Here is a 19,993-nt window from a genome sequence, read left to right as displayed (position 1 = left end):
AAATGTTGAAAAATTTTATTAAAGACAAAAGAACGAATATAATATAATAAACAATATATATTCATAAAGAAAATAATTATAAGAGAAACATAAAAATAGATAATTTAGAATAGACAAGACTTTTTAAGGAATTTTTTAAGGAAGAGAAAGAATTAAATATAAAAATATCATAAAAACTTATTAAAATTTAAAGAAAAATTTATATAATAATTTCCTTAAATTAATTAATTATAAAAATGTTTCTAAACAACTATGAAAAGTTCATTTATCATGAGGTTCTAAATTAGTTGTCTAAAAATAAACGTTTATTATAAATGTAATATAGTAAATTAAAATAAAATAAATATAATATACTCGAATTTTGTAAAATTCTTTTTAACACATTATATTGAATAATACGCGAGTTCAACGACATAGAGACAATTCTGATCTATCCCGTCAAAAGCCAATGAATCATTTCGCATTCTCCGAGTCTGAGCATATTTATTTCACGTAGCGACACAATAGGATTGTCATCACCAAGTTATTACTGCTCTTTTCACGTGACCGCAACTTGCTATTTCAACTACTTCACCGTTTTGTCTTTTTGTCTAAAAATATGCATGAGACGCATATCAACGTTTTCATATATATTAGTATTTTTTATATAATCTATTTAGTAGTTAAAATTATCTATTTAAATATCCATTATAATGAAACATTTAAAAAGAAAAAAAGTATTAAGTTTTAACACGTGAAAAAAAAATTAAAACTATATAAATATTTAAATAATAAAATAAATAATAATATAACGAAAGAATTAATATGAATATAAATATAAATAAATAATGTTAATATTTGTAAATATGATTTAAGAAAACAGGTTTACAATATTGAATATTAATAAAATATAATAATTAACAAGAATAGAGGACAAGACGATTAAAAAATCGTGATTATCATAACGTAGATCGTTACGCACTATTGACAATTTTATTAGTGTCAATAACATAAATGAACAGTTTTCTTTTCCTTTTTTATTTGACCTCGTCCCATTATTTTGGTCTCTAGATTCGGTCGGCTCGATAAAAGAAGTTATCCTAATCGTAATAACGTAATATCGTAATATCGTAATATCGTAATATTGTAATATCGTTAATGTGCACGATTGACATTTTTTCGTTAATGGAGATTTGATCATATTGCAATTTGCCATTTATAAAATGTTCAAAATTATGGAATATTTATATTATAATAATATTTTATTGTAATAATTAAATTTTACATTTAAATAGATTAATAGATTAAAGGTAAATTTTATATTTAAAAGACAAAGTGTTATACATGATCTAAAAAAGTTTCGATATTCTTATATTCATGGCTGTTTTTTTATTTATAAATAAATTTATGACATATATATTATTTTTCCATTAAACATTTAGTGAACTGGAAATTTATAGATTATATATTTTGTATAACACTTATTTTTTTCGTATTTGTATTTAGAAACTTTTTATTTAGAAACTTTTTTATTTTGAAATTCAATGATTTCATTAAATCGTGTTCCTAATTTAGATACGTAAACTCATTTGATGCAGATGCAAATTAATACGAGAAACAGTTTCAGGCACTGCTTCATGTCAAATTTCGAGAGGAGAGACGGCCGGAAGAAAACCAGACATTCAAGCATATATCAATTTTCGTTTTCTCTCTCAATTAATAAACTCGCATAATCGATAGATCGATATGCAATTATTCTTTCTAAATTGCAACATCATAAGAAGTCATAATTAATTTTAAAAATAATTTGTCCAATTAGAGCGATACAGGGAGAGATTTGTTTTTCCAATAATTTTACATATTTTTTAAAATAATATTTTAAGAGAAGCGATATAGATGGGTTTAAATTTTATTAAAATGTTTAGAAAAGCATTTAATAACTGTTAAAAGACTCTAAAATATACAGGAATAATTCCACAAACATATGTAACTAAAACATTTTCACATAGATACTTTATGATATCGAAAATTCTAAATAATGTTATAGTTTCAGAATTTGCAAGAATTTAATTTGCATTATTAATTAAAAAAATCAATATTTTTATGTTATTAAATTTTTTTGTTAATATTTTTAATAATTTTTTAATATTATAATTTAATTTTAACAACTTTTATATTTATCTTTCTTATGATTCTTTTTGTTTTTTTTCTATATGTTTTAAATATATTTTCTTATATAATTACGCTTCGATTTAAATTCTTTTGCGAAAGATAGGAACTATCTCCAAAATTGTTTCTGAAAATCGATATAATAAATCAATTTTAGCGAATTTTAGCGAATACCTAAAATTCTTTCTGGAGATGAGACTAATACATTTCACTTTTAATAAATTGATACATATGCGATTATGCGAATAATATCCTACAGCGTTAAACGTCGCAAGTCGATCGTTACGGGTGGGCGAGTGCAAGAAACTGCAGATATGACGTTTCCTCCTTGTTCATAATGTCTATCAGCTGACCTCACGTATGCTAATTGTCGCGGTTTTATCTGCACGCGAGCTCACCATCGTTGTAATATCAGTTAACTACTGCGAAATAGAACGCTCGGAGGGATTGTGTCGAGATGGAGGAGGATCGAGGAATTTGAAATAACAAATAACTTAACAGCAAATCATCCGGTTGGCTTTTTAATCATGAATTCCACGAAATAATAAAATTTTAACGTAGCTTGATAAAAAATTATTTAGTTAATTAATTTCCATCATTTAAAAAATACTATGAAGTGGATAAAATCGGTAATTTGGGAAGAAGATGTGCGTGAAATTAGATTAAATTGAATGAAATTAATTTAATAGCACTCAATTAAATTACATTACGATAATAACTAATTAAATATTTTGACATTAGTACTTTGTAATATTGTAAATTATTCAATTAATTATTTTTGCCACTTAAAAGATATGAAGCAGATTAAATTGATAGTTTCGAAAAAAGATGATGTAATCCCATATGTGAAATTAGATCAAATTAAATTGAGTTTAATTACAATTTTATGACGCGCTAAATTAAATTATGTTATAATAATAATTAATGATTAAAGCAGATCAATTAAGATGTTTCTATAATAATTATCAAGATATAGTGATATATGATATCAAGAAAGTATTTTGTGTATAAAATTCAAGGTAAATATAATCTTTAGCTTTGTTTGAAGAAGTTGCTTCCGTATTATTAACAACGCGAGAATCTCATAAAATTTTCGACCCAATTGTAAGTAATATCGCAGGCGAGATCTAATTGTAAGTAAGCTGCGAGAATAATTGGTCGTTGTAGACGTTGACCGGAAGTCCTCGGTCAGAGATTCCCGGCGTAAAATCTCACTAACGGAATCTTATCAACGGCCTTGGCAGTGCCCACTGTGTTTAATACGGTCGAAGATTTATGTCAAAGGCCAAAGGTCTTATGTGAAGTGGTGAATTATATGAAAGTTAAAGGAGATAAAAAGAGGAGCAAATATATTTAAGTTTATCAAATCTCATCTGGATTTTTTTAATAATCATAAAAAAAGGGCAAAATAAAGGAAAAAAAGCAAGAGAGCAAGAGAAGAGAGGATAGAAGAGAAGTAGAGAAAAAACATAGAATTGAAAAGATTGTAAGAAGAAAAAAAACGAAATTATATAATTTATTTAATTATAAAAGATTGTAATAATTTCGCAGAAATCTTTATTTGAACTAGGAATCCATCACTCAACATTAACTCAAGAATATAGTCACTTCGCTTCAAACATTCAACGATGATTTCCTCGGTTCTCGATTTTATCAGCTATTTGCTCGGCTTGATTTCATTGGATTGATTGTGTGACAACAACAACAGTATCGAGGACGACGTAAGTAGACCGATACAACCGGAACATTGCGAGCAGAAGCATCACGTCACGCAACTCGACGAGGTTGCTGCCAAGGTCGTCATATGCATCGCTACCACCACCATCACCCTCGTTGGAACGATGGGGGTAAATCGTGGCGGACCTTCCCAGTGACCGTCCACTGGTCATCGTTTCGCGAGGTCAGTCCTGTCGCTTGCAGGATGCGAGGGTGATCCAAAAAGTCTTGGTGGCGGGTTGATGGCCGAGAGTGGCAGGTCGTGGCTTGCAAACTGCAGAGCCTGGCCATCACGAGGATGCCACGTCCTGGTGAGAGGAACTCCTACTTGAACCTGTGGCGCGAGTTTCTCGTCTTCAACACAGCCACCAAGAAGCTCGGTTTGAATCGTCGTCCGGGGGTGAATCTCTTCTCTTTCTCATTAATTCTTCAAAAGTTGGTGATCATGATTTGTAAATGCGATTCTTGAAATTGACGATCGATATTGTCGCGTGTGACAAATAAAAAAAAATCTATAATATTCAAGTCTGTCATTTTTAAGCGTATATTATGAGTATAAATATAAAAATTATTTCTGAAAATTATTTCTGAAAATTTGTGCCTTTTTTTAATAACAATTCTAAATTTTCTAAAACAAGCAGAGTTTTTCTTTTAAATTTTAGCCTTTAATTTTACAAGTAACTTTAAAATATTATAAATAATTACGAATAAAATCTTAGGAATTTAATTTTTCAAATAAGTCAAATTTATAAAAATAATTTTATTTTCTCGTTTTAAAGAATATGATATTTAAATATTTTTTGACATGAGCGTGTTTGAAAAACTAAATGAAACAGAATTCTCACCATTCGGTATCGTCAATTATAATTTCGATAATAAAGAGATATAAAATTTGCAATTACACATATATTTATAATTACACATGTTTACCGCTGTGTGTGTAATTATAAATATGACTTATCTCGTATCTTGACGTATAAAATATTGCTTTTATCAGTTTTTATTGTTGCGCAGTCGGGCGCGATTTTCATTACTTTCGCAAACGAAAGATAAGTTACGCTCTTTTGTTCGAACACCGCTTTCGCAAGCTGTGACGTTACCGAGATAATTATGATGCAAAGATAAGAGCAATACAGAAGGCCTCTTATCATCGTACTTGAATCATGAGCCAGAATTTGTCGCGAATATATACGCTCGATTATCTTTAACCGCATGAAGTCACTATAAAATAAGGCGAAGAAAGTCTCCTGACAGCTGCTTATGCAAATTTTTACTGCAATTTGTGCAATTTTTAAGATTTACACATATATGCAAATATTTGATCCTCTATTTTTCGTATATTTTATGATGGACACGAAAATTTTCGAACTAGAAGACACACGTTAATTAGATTTTCATCAAGTAACTAATGAACTCTAAAATCAGTTGAATACGGATAATAGTTATTTTGTATGACAATAAAATGGAATAAAGATATATTGCAAAGACTCCACAAAAAATTTCTCCAATTTTTATTATTAATTAAATACAATACTTTACATTAATTTATATTTAATTTTTACATTAATTAATTTCGCAAATTGTTTTAATGATTGCAATAATTTATTAATTGCGAAAAAGAGAGGATAAAATAACTCACAGTATTTTATTTTATTGCAATACATCTCTTTAAAAATAAAAGATGACAGACATTAAATTAATATGGTAGATCAAAAAAAATTATTTTTCTTTTAATTATAATTTATTTTTTTTTCTCTTTATTATAAAAAATCCTTCGATCTTCTCATCGAACTAGCATGAATCATGATTCAAGGTTGACAAAGGTGTTAATATGTCGAATTTGACGAGGAATTAGCAACTATCCTAATACGCGATCGAGACCTCGATAAAGAATGCAGTTGCGTAGTGAAAGACTTAACGAAATAGATCGTCATTTTTATCGCCTTCAGATCGTCATTTTTATCGCCTTATTAAACCTATAAAAAACTTCAAAATTTCAATTATACGTGATAAATCTAAAAACAAATTATCTTGTTAATTATTTGTATCATTTTTATACTTTTGTTTGCATCAATAATGTATTGTTCATATCCGTGCAACGTTTCGCATCGCAATATGAACAGCAATCTGAATATCATGAATCGCAGGATTGGACAATTGGTATAATGCCATACAAGATTAAAAGATAGTAATAACTAATATTTACAAGTTTTTACATTCCAAAATGTCTGTTTCAATTTTTGTGAAAATAAGAAATGCTTATCCTGAGAATCGAATAATGTTTGTTATTTGGAAAAATTGGAAAAAGATGAGGAGAACTGTTCAAGAACTGCTGATTCAGGGGAATTACGTGTTATTAATGATCTGTATTAAATCCTTAAATTCCAGAAACCTGGCGGGATGAATGTCTCCACGGTGTTTCCTGAAGGGTACGTGGAAAATGACCGAATACAGCGTCATGCACCATCGGTACCTAAGGAAGGAGAGCAAGGATTTAATTTTGAACGATATCAGCGTAAGTACAATTTTGCTTAATTTTATATATATTTTAGATCTATCTATTTTTAAACATAAAAAGAGAAGAAGACATAATTATCAAAAGGGGGAAAATAAATAATATATATTAAAAAATTTTTTATAATTTAAATTTAACAATTCTTTATATAAATTATTTTATTTTTTATTACCTTCAATTTTTATTTTATGTAAGTCACGTTCTGCAAAATAATGTATTATGAAAAAATGTTATTATTCATAAATCTAAATTCTGAAATTATCTTGTATTACGCTTTCACATATGACTAAGTTTTAATCTAATCTATGAACTTAAAAAATCTATTAAAACTTTTCAATATTACCTTTTTATATGTATTAAAATATAAAATAAAATAAAATACATAAAATAAAATATATTTGTATATTTAAATTAATACGAACTCACAGATATGAATTTTACTTATCTATAGCTAACAGCTGACAGAACTTTAATATACGTTTTATTCGATTTTCCTGCAGAAAAGTATTATTTATTACTCCCACGGAAATCGATTATATACGTAACTATATCAAAACAAAAGGCGTATTTTTGTTACAGAAATACCTTGCAAAAATTATTTAACGTCGTATCGCTTCTCTGCATATCGTTATACAATTATGAAACCTAAAAAAAATAAATAATATATCATATCGCGTGTCATCGTGTCCCGAGAAAGGGATCACAAGATAATTCTTCGTTTAATTAATTTCTGTGGGGAAATCCTAATATACGATAATGTCACTGTAATGCAATTTACTATAATTTTACTAGAATCCTTAATTCTTGCAATTGTTATGACACATTGAATGAAATTTCTAGATATTTCTATTAATATGTATATTACGCAAAATACAATATTCTCTCTCTTTCTCTCTCAAGTAATTTGAATTTCTCAATAATTTTTCTTTATAATTTTTTTTATTATAATTTTAATAAAAATTCTTTATAGTTACATATTATTCATTACGAGACATGGCAATATTATAAAATGTTCCGTATTTTTATTTATATTATAAATAAATTACACTTTTTCTAAATCAATAGAATGAAATTTCAACATTCTTTTGCTATTTTAATTATTTATTACATTATATTGCAATGAATTCCCTATTTTATCGACAGAAAAGTATAGCTGTATCTGTTCTATACGCCTTTAATTTTACATCGCTTTAAATCGCCCTCAATAGATTGCGACTCACGAAAAGAAAGTGAAAATGTCCAAACTGTATATTCGAAAATTGTTTAATATAATTTATTGTTAGTATAATTTTGTTCTTTGTCTTTCAAAATGAAATCTTGATAATAAATTGAATAATAAATAACAGATTTTCAATACATAAATTAGTCACATTAGAATACGTAAGTAATTATTATATTCTTAAAATTTTCATAGAGAAGTCAGATGTGTTTTTTAATTGTCTTTATGTATCTTATATTTTTGAACTTTTTAAATAAGATTATTACCGGTCATTTTCGAGCAAAACTGGCGAGTTACAATACGAAAGATATGGTATTACGTTTTACGTTCTAATTATCGGTAGTTATAATATTTATTGCGCAAAAAAATACGGCTTGATTATTTTATTTCACATTTTGCAAATATTAAAATATATATTCTTTATTTTATTATATTCAGACTTTTAAAAATGCGATAAATATAATGAAGAATTTTATTCTTTCTTTGAGTATTACATTTTATATAAATAATGCTAATTGTTATTTTAAAAAAATTACAAATTGCTCATTTTATTTATATTTTTGTTCATTAAATTAAAATTTTGTGTTTTTTTTTTATTTTATTTTCACCTCCAAATTTCGAAATGTTTCTAAAAAATGGAAAGATTATATTTAGTCAATGAAATAACCTCGGCTTGAGGTGTAAACGGAAATAAGCGAATTGAACAGAACGGAAATTTTTGCATTCCGTGGCTTTGTTGACGTGCCTCATTTTCTATGCGTCGACAATTATAATGTTCTCGGCTATAATTTGCAACGGCGGCTTCCGTGCGCGCGATTAGCATCTGCCGTTAATGTTATGCGTTCGAGAAATTGTACCTCGATGATCGTCGCATTATTGCGACGATCGGCGATGCGTATTTACGAGTTGTTAATTCATTATTACGCTCAGAAAGAATGCGCTCTTTAATCGCGTATCGCTAACCCATCATTCTATCGCTATTCTTCTCGCCGACATACTATTAATTATCTCTCCGAATAATCGCAACAGGAATATTCTTCGAACGTACGCCGGCAGAATTTTTTTTTAATGAATTCTGAATTTTTTGCGTAAGTTCGTGTCTCGGTTTCTTAACATAAATAATATTTAAATTCTTAAAAGTAAATAAAAGTCGAAAAGTTGAACTTAAAGTTTACTTAAACTTTAAGTTCATTTCTTCAATAGACTCTTTTCTCGCGCGATTTATTGCTATACTTGTTTTATTATTAATATTTCCCTCACTCGCATATACTTAAATTAGATGCGAAACTATGATTGTCGTGTAAAATTTATTTTACGAGTCTTCCGGAGACGCGATGTAATTAAATTTTATGAATTTATGACAAGCCGAAGAGTCTCACAACAATTCTCACCTTGAATTAAAATTTAAAATTTGTTTGTAAAATTGCGAAAAATAACTTGTTGTTATTTAACTATCGTCCATGAAGTGTAAAACTTTCAGGCATAAAAGTAAATTTAAATAAAATAAAATAAAGTAAAGTGAATAATTTTTATAACGTTTCAAAATCATAATAATAAGTATGACCTATGATTTAGAAAAAGAGATTTAATTGAAACAAGTAATCGTAAAAGAATTATAAGTCAACCATACTCACATATCATGACATGTGATTATTCATTTTTTTATCGTTATATTATTATGTTTTATAACATATTTTTTTGTTGTATCGTAATATATTAAATCATAATATATTAATTCGACGCGTTTTAATGATAAATTTTTCGAACATTTGTCAAGTATTTCTCTAGTAAAAATTTGATTTAAAGTCTTTTTCATAAGTTTTGTATATTAAATAATAGCTTAAAATTAAAATATATAATAAGCAAGTTTGTTTGATTAATTGTATAATAAATTTATTTAAATTGACTAATAAATCAATTTGTTGATTAATAAATCAGTTTATTTTATCTTCAAATTTATATTAAATTATTATATTAAATTATTCTTTTTAAAATTACGTTAAATAAGTGTTATTTGCATAGCTCAGCATTTACAATTTCTATTATCACTATCTTATGACCTTATAATTAGAGAATGAAGGAAATATTATTTATTTAGAATGATGGATTGTCGATTGAAATGAGGCTTAACATTAGAAAATACAAAGATATTTATTCAGTTAGTTATCAACTTGTACTACAAATATCAATATAAACACTATGCAAGATGTATTTTGAGTATATTAGCATGTACGAATGTATTGTTTATATTCTTAACATTATTATTTACCGAACTTTTATCTTTTATTATTCTGATATTTTTTACTACAAGAGTTTGTGATTAATTCATGATCGATTTGATAGAATTGAGATATCCTCTCCAAAATTTCAATGTCAAAATTATACGGATTTCGATATTAAATATTTATTATGCACAATAAAACGCGATATATATGTTATGACAATGATAATTATTACAAATCTTAAATTTAACCGCTACCGGATTAATCAATCTTTCCTAGTTTTTATTATATCAGCATTCATATCCATATCTCAAAATTAATATGACTTGATTGATAAATTTGAATGTAACTAAATATTATTATATAAAAATCGAATAAATATCCAATATCATATGAAATGCAGAAAATTATATAAAAATCGAATAAATATCCAATATCATATGAAATGTAGAAATAAATCGAAAAAGCAATTATTAGAAAAGATATTTTATCGATCGTTAAATGTAAATTAGAAAGATCTATTTAATCCGAATGATTATGAACGATTTTCCTTTAGATTAGATCAATTGCACGCCACATTTTTGCGTTGCTAATAATAAATCGCGAGAGTGATTGATCAGACTAGACAACTGACTATGAAGTACAATTTATAAATGTCATGCGCAAAATACATGCGATATGATTTAAGTAATAAAACTTTTCCATGTAGTATATCAATAATTAATAATAATACATATAAATTATCTATTGCCTTAAGCGAAACAAATTATTTTCGCTCGCATATATCGCGTAAAATTTGCGTAAACGCAAGCTGTGTAAAAATAAAATATGCTGTGTTGGCTTATTTATAAATAGTTAATATATATTGTTTAATATTCTCATTCGAGAATCTTAAGTAAGTTAAAATAAAATATGTTTTTTCAAATAATAAATAAATATCTCCTAGGAAATATACTGAAGGAACTTGAAGTGAACAAAGCATCCTCTTATATAACTTAATATATATAATATCTCCCGAATTTAATGGATTTTTTCTTACGCGGTAAAATACAGACGCATTATTAGGAATCTTATTGTTAGAAATCATTACGGAAATTGAAGGAGTTAAATGGAAAAAAATCAATGATCTCATCAGAATTACGCTAAATCATTCTTCGATCGCGATGCCTTGTTTACCGGACATGTCATTAAAACATCGCGGTATGTTTTGCATTGAAACACCGTGATTCCTTCTCCCTCCTTGCAAATTTCCGAACGCGAATTGCGCGTTTTCTCAGAATAGTGCATAATCGTCCTTCACTCGCGCTATCGCGACGAATCTACTTAATCGCATGCCTAATTTTGCATATATGATAGATGATTAAGCAAAATTGAACTATTAAGTATTAAACTACTTACTATTTTTCCACTTTGATCGTTAAAGAGAGCTCTTTGTGAAGATGCAATCACAATGTTGCTACTTCAATATTGTCGCCTTGAACGGTTCGATACATGTGTAATAAATCTAATAAACTTACATTTATCTCATAATTACTAATTATGAATAATCGTTAAAATAGCTAATGATTATTAAATAATAATTCGCAAGTGATGTATCTTTTAATTATTCAAAAATGTGCAACAAATCTAGTTTACAATTAATAAATTTTTACATTTCTTAAATTAATCAAATATTTTGCTTTTATTTGAATATATTTTTTTCATTTAATCTTATATTTGTCGCAATTATTTTCTTTTCTATAAACAGTTTGTCTATGAAATGAAATTTATTTATATTGAATTGTGAGTATTTAAAAATAATATTAATATTAAAGCCATAATAAAAAATAAAATTTTTGAATGATATTAACATTAAATAAAAATATAGAACTTTCATCTAATTTTCTATTATATTTCTATTTTATATTGTATTATTTTCCGTTACATTTTTATTATACTATTTCGCACTTTCTTCCTCTCTCTCTTTTCTCGGATTATCTAATTTTATTTATTTCATTTCTGGATTTACAATACATGAATAAATATGTTTCCTATTTTTAGAATAATTATTTCGAGACAAATTGATTTGTTTTTAAATAATAAAATTTCTTAAATAATGCAATAAAGTATTCGACGAGGATTCTTCGATAACGAATAATTGTTAATATTTTTACATAAATGCTTTTCGAATTTCGAGTCACACTTTACTGAGAGATTCTTTCACAGTAATTTTCACGGAATATCAAACGAAACAATAAATTCGCGTGTTACATCTTCAATCTTCAGACTAATGTGTGACTCAATATTTCATTGAGTTTTATTATCATTTTAATGTTACTGTGATTCTGTCCAGTTAGAAGCTGTCACGATAACAAAGATAAATACACTCTATCTTACATTTACAATTTATTACCATAAAATGAATAATGAATAAGAAGGCAAATTAAAGAGGAATTTTCATATTTCTCTTGTTATTTTCGCAATTATATATATAATATGCGATTTTTAGTAGCGAGTATTAGCTGTGTGTAATAATAAATAAAATTTACAGTAACACATTACATTAAATACATCCCCATCGATATTTAATGCAACAATATATTTTTTATTATTAATTTTTTTTATTTTTGATTATTAAATTTCTATCACAATCAATATAGTAAATAACGAGATGTAATATATACACTACATATGGCGTGTAAGACGCGCGCATGTAAGGAATTCTCTTTGCGGATTACGTATACAAGCAACACATATGTAATTATTCTCGTGGCAAGTGTGGCGCGCAAGAATGTAATGCGAGTGCAACAGCAACGACGAATACACAACGCTAATTGCGGAAGCTGTTTATAACCGAGTCGCTTCGCCGCCGCGTAACGACCCAATTAATAGCGTTTAATTACCGTGTCTGTTGCTACTATGTTCTACCGAGAGGATCGAGAAAAGAGAGAGAATCTTCTCGACGGCGCAATATTTGTCTTCCGCAGGTAGCGTTGATAAACATTGATAACGCGTTATGATGTAAAAATATGCGTATGATCCATTTTCAACAGAAAAATTAAATATCGTAAAAATTAAGAGAGAAAAAAAGATTTTATTTCGTGAAGTAAATTGGAGAATTGGAGAAAATTTTTAGACAGCGTAAAAAAATCGAATTATTTTATTTTTATTATAAATTATGGAGAAATAAATTCGTGTAATGTAAAGCTTTTTTTTAGAATTTTTATCATTTTAATGTTTACTCCATGGATACATTACATTCTTATTCATATTATTTACATTACATTCTTATTCATATTATTTATATTATATAAATATAATAAAAACAAGGTGGGATGAAAAAAATTCTCTCAACTTTCGACTTACTTCGTACGTTTATTTTTTCTGTATCTCGCCAAGGACGTGGTATTGATAGAGTTTGCAAGCATTTTTATATCGCTCCGCAACTCACCTTAATGTACATCACGTTGAATTGAATTTTTATAACGAAAGAGATCGCCTCTCGTCACACCCACGCGAGAGCGATTTTTCAGCTTGGGCGTTAAAAGCGTATCTTTTTATTCAGCGACGAAAATGAAAGTGAAGAAAGAGAGAGAGAGAGAGAGAGAGAGAGAGAGACAGGCGGAAAAAGAGATAAAGATCGAATTATATGAAATCAAATTGGATTTTATCGATATATCATATCATCCATAAATTTATCAACACAGATTGATCTATTTTTTAAGTTACAATATGCAAAATTAATTTAAAATATTTTATATATTAAATGTACTCGTACATTTAAAGTATATTAAAACTATTTTAATATTTTTATATAAAACCTGTAGCTTAGTTTCCATAATTGGACTGCATTGAATTATTTTGTCATTTCTTATTTGCCGTATATATTTTAAGGCTTAAATGATTAATTATCTCTCTTAAAAATATTTGTATATATTTGATACTTTTGTATGTCTTTCCTCTATTTTTTATTATTTTTTTCTTTTATTGTTATGTTTCTTCTCTTTTTATTATTTGTTTACACATTCACCTTTTATTTTTCAAATAACGTGCCTTAATTCTTTTCTTTACATACGTACTAAAAAACTAATAGCTAAAAAGAAATTTCTAAATTGTAAATTTAAAAAAATGGGAATCAATCTCTAAAGAATAAACAAATGAAAAATGAACGATGATAGAAAATTGATGGTGAACAATCTGAGACGAATTAAAAGTTGCTGTTCTTAAACGTGTTTTTTTATAAATACCTACAATTAGAATTTCAATGAATTATACAAGAATGCAAATCAGAAAATTAGTATTGATCGTTAAAGGTCATCTATCTGTTAAATAAGATTCGCAAATTCATGAATGACACTGTCCACGCGCGCGCGCAGGGCCAGGCACGTGCGTTACACATGTCAAATGTTTCCGCATGGCACTCATGTGGATAGTTGTTTCATTACGATATGCATTATAAATTCCCAGTTTTCAAACTACTCTTCGATAACGTAGTTTTTTACAATTAACTAATTAGTGACCAATTAGATAATTAATGATAATTATAAATGATTATAAGAGATATATATGCAAAATTTGTATCCAATAAATCGGAAAAGTGAATTTTTGCAAACGAAAAACTTGGCCGACATTAAAAAAAATATGAAGAAGTGTCGGAAATATATTTCAGATTTGTAAATAATTTGTAGGCTTGGACGCGAAAATGTTCTAATTTTTAAATTTCACACATATGTTTGAAATTTTGCAATAATTTTCTTGGTATCTTAAAAAAAATTACAAAATTATGTTATAATTAAATTACATTCTGTAATTGTGTGTCGGGTTATAATTTAAAAGCAAATTTTTGTTTACTTTTATGAGATACTTTCAAATTATTTTAAATTTACTTGTATTTTTAATTTTTATTATTAAATTATTATTAATTATCTTAAATTTATTTGTATTTTTAATTTGTATTATTTATTTATATTATTAAAATAATATTAATTTATTTGTATTTTTAATATTTTAATGATAATTTTTCTTAATGATAAATTAATAATAAAATTTTTAGAATAGAATTAATAATAAAGTTTCTTTGATATCATAACACATACTGGAACGATAAGCTCCATCGCAGGTTTAAAGGGAACGCGTCGCTTATCATAAGTGCGCGATAGGTCGGATTTTGCATTCTGACAGATCGAGAATGACAGAATCTCCCCAGGTGTGAGCGATCCTCGACTTCTTCCATCCTCAAGAAGCTTTCGCCGCATTCGGTGGGAGGCTGAAGAGGTGACAGGAGGGCGGCAGGGAGATCCGCGCGCGCGCGCGTTGTTTGGAAAGAGGGAGGACCCCGTGGTTGGCGAACGCAAGCGATATATGAAGGCGAAACTCGCGCGCACGTCGCCCAGAAACTCTCTCACGTAGTGTGTACTCGCGATAGCGCAGGAAGTGCCGGTCCTCCGCTCTCTTCACGTTTTCCCACGCACAGACATATTCCGATTTTCCACATTTCCTAAGAGAAAATTTCCGACAGTGTTGAAAGTTAGTGACAAGTAAGCCCGAAAACGTCAAGGGCATTTCTGCCTTGGAGGTTGTCGAGTACGATCGAAATCGGCTCGTCTTCGCCAACGTGGGGAACTTCCTCGAAAAAACTTAAGGGAAATCCGAAGGGGTGATAGAGTGAACTGGTTTTGGAACAATCATGAGCAAACAGAATAAAGGTATTGAAGGAAGCTTGGGGGAACAGTATGTAATTGATAATTAAATATCCTCGTTAAATATGCTTTTTGTGAATCGAGAACTGAATCAAGAGTGAAAGAGAAAAAAATGTTTACCAGATAGAAAATTAATTAACTCTACCTTTATATGTCTGTTAAAATTTCTTGTAGATTTATTGTATCACGTAAATTATCTTATTTTCTTAAGATAGTTATTTAATTTTTTAGATTTATTATATCATAAATTATCTTGTCTCTTTTAAATATATTATTTTTATTCTGTATTTTATCCATCATTCTCCTCTTAGAACTTAATCAAAAAAAGATAAGATCTCTCTAAGAGACGTTAAATTTTTTCGTGTCATTTTTTGCAGGTCAATGATTCGAAGACTTTAACAAAATCTGTATATTTCTATCTTATAAATAAAATATACATAAATGTAAAATTACATTTATAGATAAGTAATATTTGCATTTCACTCAAAAATGTACTAACGATAAATGAGAGAATAAATCGAGAATGAAATGAGAGAGTCTCTTAAACGTCTTAAAGTGTTTCAAGCATGCGGAAAGATTTATTAACATAAAATTTTCATCCCGATCACACGTGTAGAAAAAAAAGAGGAAGTAATCGATAAAAATTATGAGTGGAAGAATGGGATTCAAGGTAGTATTTGTCGTGACGATGCATGCAAACGAAGATATGCGTCGTTTGTTGACTGTATAGCAAATTACATAGGCAAACTGCGCGCTGTGATCAAAAATATAACCAGTATATAAGGTGTCGTAAAAAGAAAGATACTCTTATTTGTTCAAATCTGCTAAAATAAATCGTATAAAATGACAAAAATTGCTTTATGAACATTTACATTATACAACATAACATTTTAATTATATATTAAAATTAATACAACAAAATAAATGATGTGATAATTATGAAACGAGCGATAAGAGCCTAAAAACACGGATGGTATTGCGTAAATTTTTTTTTTTTCCAAACATTAATTGTTCACGAAAAAATTTTTTTTTTAAGACGTGCACAAGACATTTATACATATATTTTACTTGGTGTATATGCCAAGTTATAGATTCTCTTGATTTGAGACTTCTATAACACCCTCTTTACTCCCCTGAAGAGATGTAGACAGGAAAAATATCGGGGCGAAGTCGCTGAATCGGGAATCAAACCCAAGTCTTTAGCTTGCCGGGCGACTGCTCTTACCACTGAGCTATTCAGCCCAACACCGACACTTCTCCTGTCCGTTTTTATTAATCTATGGAAATAATGAGAACACGATCTTTTTAGCTCGGCGTATAGTTCTAAATAAATTGATAAAGATAATATACGCGTTTTCTCTTGTGCTTGTGTCATTCCTTCCAGTAACTATAATCATAGTTTATAATATATTAACAGGATTTTTAAAACAGTTATTAAATAATAATTAGTATTTTTTTCTAAAATTAAACATTAGTAGACACATACACAAACTTATATAAAGATAAATATAGACTATATAGACTCTAAAGATAGATACAGACTTGTTGCATATGTTCGTATTTTGTAATATTGTATATCGTATCATCGTATCAAATAAGTACAACAAAAGATTATAACTTTCTTAATATATATAATTAATTTTATTATTTTTGAATTTAAAATATTCTTTCATTTTATAATATAAATTTTATAGTTAAAATTTTTTTTTAAATTAGACAAATAGAATTTTAGAAATAAATGTTATTTACAAGTTTGATATTAATTACAGAGCAAAACAATTATATTTATTGATAATGATGGGGTTTAATAGTATTATTATATTCTGTAATTTTGCTTTATTTTAATGAATAAATAAGTTAAGTTCACAAAAATCAAAATAATCTATTTTTATTTGCTAAATTTAAAAGAAAAGTTAAATTAGAATTAAGCAAAATTACTTTAAATTTCCTGGTAATTCGTAATACATGTATAAATTTTTGGTAAGTGAGACACCCCTTGTATTTTGATGTTCAAAACTATTCGGGAAATTCTCCACAATAATGTGTCGGATACTTAACTTTCATCTTTAATTTGTATCAAACATTTATTTTGGATATGTTATCACGTGGATGTCTTTTAATCATGCCTTTTAATCACAACTATATAATCTACTCCACTGCACTTCAATAGGATGGGACACATGTTTTTTTACATATCGTTTGATATCGTGATAAAAATTTAATTTCCTTCATTATTATCCCTCTTTTCATTCTTTTTTACTTAAAGTCTCTAATTTACATTCACACATTTCAATATTTAAACATTTCTACTTTACAAATTAACATAAACTGAAACTATAAATTAATTAATAAGTTTAAATAAAAAAATAATAATTACAAAAATTGATTAAATTAATAAAAAAGATTATAGATAAATAAATTTTAAGTTAAAAAAATTGTTACAAATTACAAAAATTTCTTGATTTTTTTTACTTTGATTATTTTTAAATATAAGAAATATACAAGAATCATTGTAAAATTGAATCCATAAAAATTTTTTAAATCAAGTAGATTAAATTATGGTTGCAAAAATTAAAGTTATAAAAATTAGAGGAATTTTTTCTTCAAAAAAAAAAAGCTTAAATTTTTAGAAAAATATATTAAATTTAATTTTATGATTTTTTTTATTTCAGGTATTAAGGAGTTTGTCGGCTTTGAAGAGGTCACCAAGCTCGACTTCCTGGTGATGCTGTTCGCCGAGATTCTGGGCACGTTCCTGTTGGTCCTCATAGGCTGTGCCTCTTGCGTTACGTGGATAGAAAATACGCCGCCGACTGTTGTGCATATTGCATTCACCTTTGGCCTCGCTGTGGCAAGTTTGGCTCAGGTACGTGCTACTATTATTCTAATCATAAAAATAAAATTATTAAAAAAAATAAAATTGAATAAAATTCAAAGCATATTTTAAATTTAATATTCCCAAATTTATTTAAAATTTCTAAATTAAAAAGAAATTTAAATTTAGAGATTTTATGAATATAGAATTTGTTTATCAACGATTTAATTAATTAGCTTCAGAAATTAAAATAAGATAGTAAATTTAAATGAAATAAATCAGATTTAATTTATTAAATCTATATTTTAATCCTACTCACGATAACATGTGAATAAGGAAATAAATAATTTATAACAGATAACTTTTTGAAAGTATATTTTGCATTGAAAGAAAAGAATTGATATGATAAACATTTTTTGTGTAAGTTTAGGAAGGACGCTAAATTTGTTTCATCAAAATATGAATTTTTTTCTCTTTCTACCCTGCTATTGGGTGTTTCGTCTACGCACAAATTCTTCTTGTTAAAAAGAGCCCATTCATATATGTAAGCAATTTTCCATTTTACCTTCTCTACTTTTTATATTTCCTACTTTTGATGTTTTATCTTATTATTTTGTATCAAAGATAGGTAAAATAATATTTAATTTGTATCGATTAATAATTAATTAATTTGTAATAATTATTTATTCACTTTGTATACTTTCAACGATATTTTTTGTATCACGTATGACAATTAATAGCAGAAAATTTAACTTTCTAATATATAACTTATACACTTAAATTAAAAAGAATTACTACTTAAAAGATAATTATGGACAATAACAGCCATCAAGTCTTTTGAGCAACGCAAAATAAAACAATCTGACATTTAATTAATCCACAATGTAAAGATTTGTATGAAAAGATTTCCATTTATTGAGGATTAATATCAGATAAAACGACAATTTCGCAATTTCGCAAAAATGTTCATGAATTAAAAAACTTTGTAGCATATATAGCGGGAGATTCTAAAAAAAGGAAAGCATATATTAATCTCTTGAGGATATTTTAGTGATATTTGCATTTAACGAAGACACACATACAACAAAGTAGTGCGTATTGTCGTCTCGCTTACGTCATGATTAATAATTAATTAACATATCTCATATTGACCGTTTTTTTGTATCTCTCGCGCGTAAAACCTGCTCTTCGCATCTGCTAAATGAGCCACATCGATCATGATTATGTTTCGGATACTCGTTGAATGGATCGGAGACACGCGCTTCTTAAAAGATCGTAAGGATATGTATAAATTTAATAAAAGTTGTTAAACGTCTCTTGCATTTTACGTTCCAATGGAAGTGAATAATAAATACAGTAACTTACATTTTTATCGTCATTTGAGACTGTAAAATGATTAACAATTTAATTATTAATTCTTTGCGTGAGAATTAAAGTTGCAGTTTTATAATTATGACTGGAAAGATTTTATTATTATTATTTAAAATATGTATATACGCGAAAGAATCGCATTTTTTTTCGAACACCCTATATTTCAAACAGAATACTGACAAGAGAGTGGGGATCTCCATTCACTTCGAAGTTTTGCGACTCAGTCATCTAATCACTCTCACTCTCGTTTCGTGAATCGATCTTTTTTCCTTATGGAGAATAAAAGATTCGACTCGCCGCGTAACGTGA

At 27.4% G+C, this 19,993-nt stretch overlaps 1 protein-coding gene across 3 annotated transcripts in view; it reads left to right on the top strand.

Annotated features, from left to right (window-relative positions):
- Window positions 1–3,719: 3,719 nt before the first annotated feature.
- LOC105259159 (aquaporin AQPAn.G) overlaps window positions 3,720–19,993 on the top strand; it is a 34,249-nt gene continuing 17,975 nt past the window's right edge. Inside the window, exons 1-3 of one of the 3 annotated variants that reach the window (XM_011270909.3) lie at window positions 3,720–4,264; window positions 6,253–6,379; window positions 18,171–18,364. In XM_011270909.3, coding sequence (XP_011269211.1) covers window positions 4,163–4,264; window positions 6,253–6,379; window positions 18,171–18,364 — 423 coding nt within the window. In that variant the 5' untranslated portion in view covers window positions 3,720–4,162. Of the gene's footprint in view, window positions 4,265–5,907; window positions 6,025–6,252; window positions 6,380–15,163; window positions 15,505–18,170; window positions 18,365–19,993 lie in introns of those variants that run through there. The other 2 variants (XM_011270911.3, XM_011270912.3) reach the window with 2 other exon arrangements.

The sequence above is a fragment of the Camponotus floridanus genome, unplaced genomic scaffold (genome assembly GCF_003227725.1).
Source record: "Camponotus floridanus strain SB8 unplaced genomic scaffold, Cflo_v7.5 scaffold97, whole genome shotgun sequence".
NCBI lineage: Eukaryota > Metazoa > Arthropoda > Insecta > Hymenoptera > Formicidae > Camponotus > Camponotus floridanus.
This window is presented reverse-complemented; position numbering and strand designations above follow the sequence as displayed.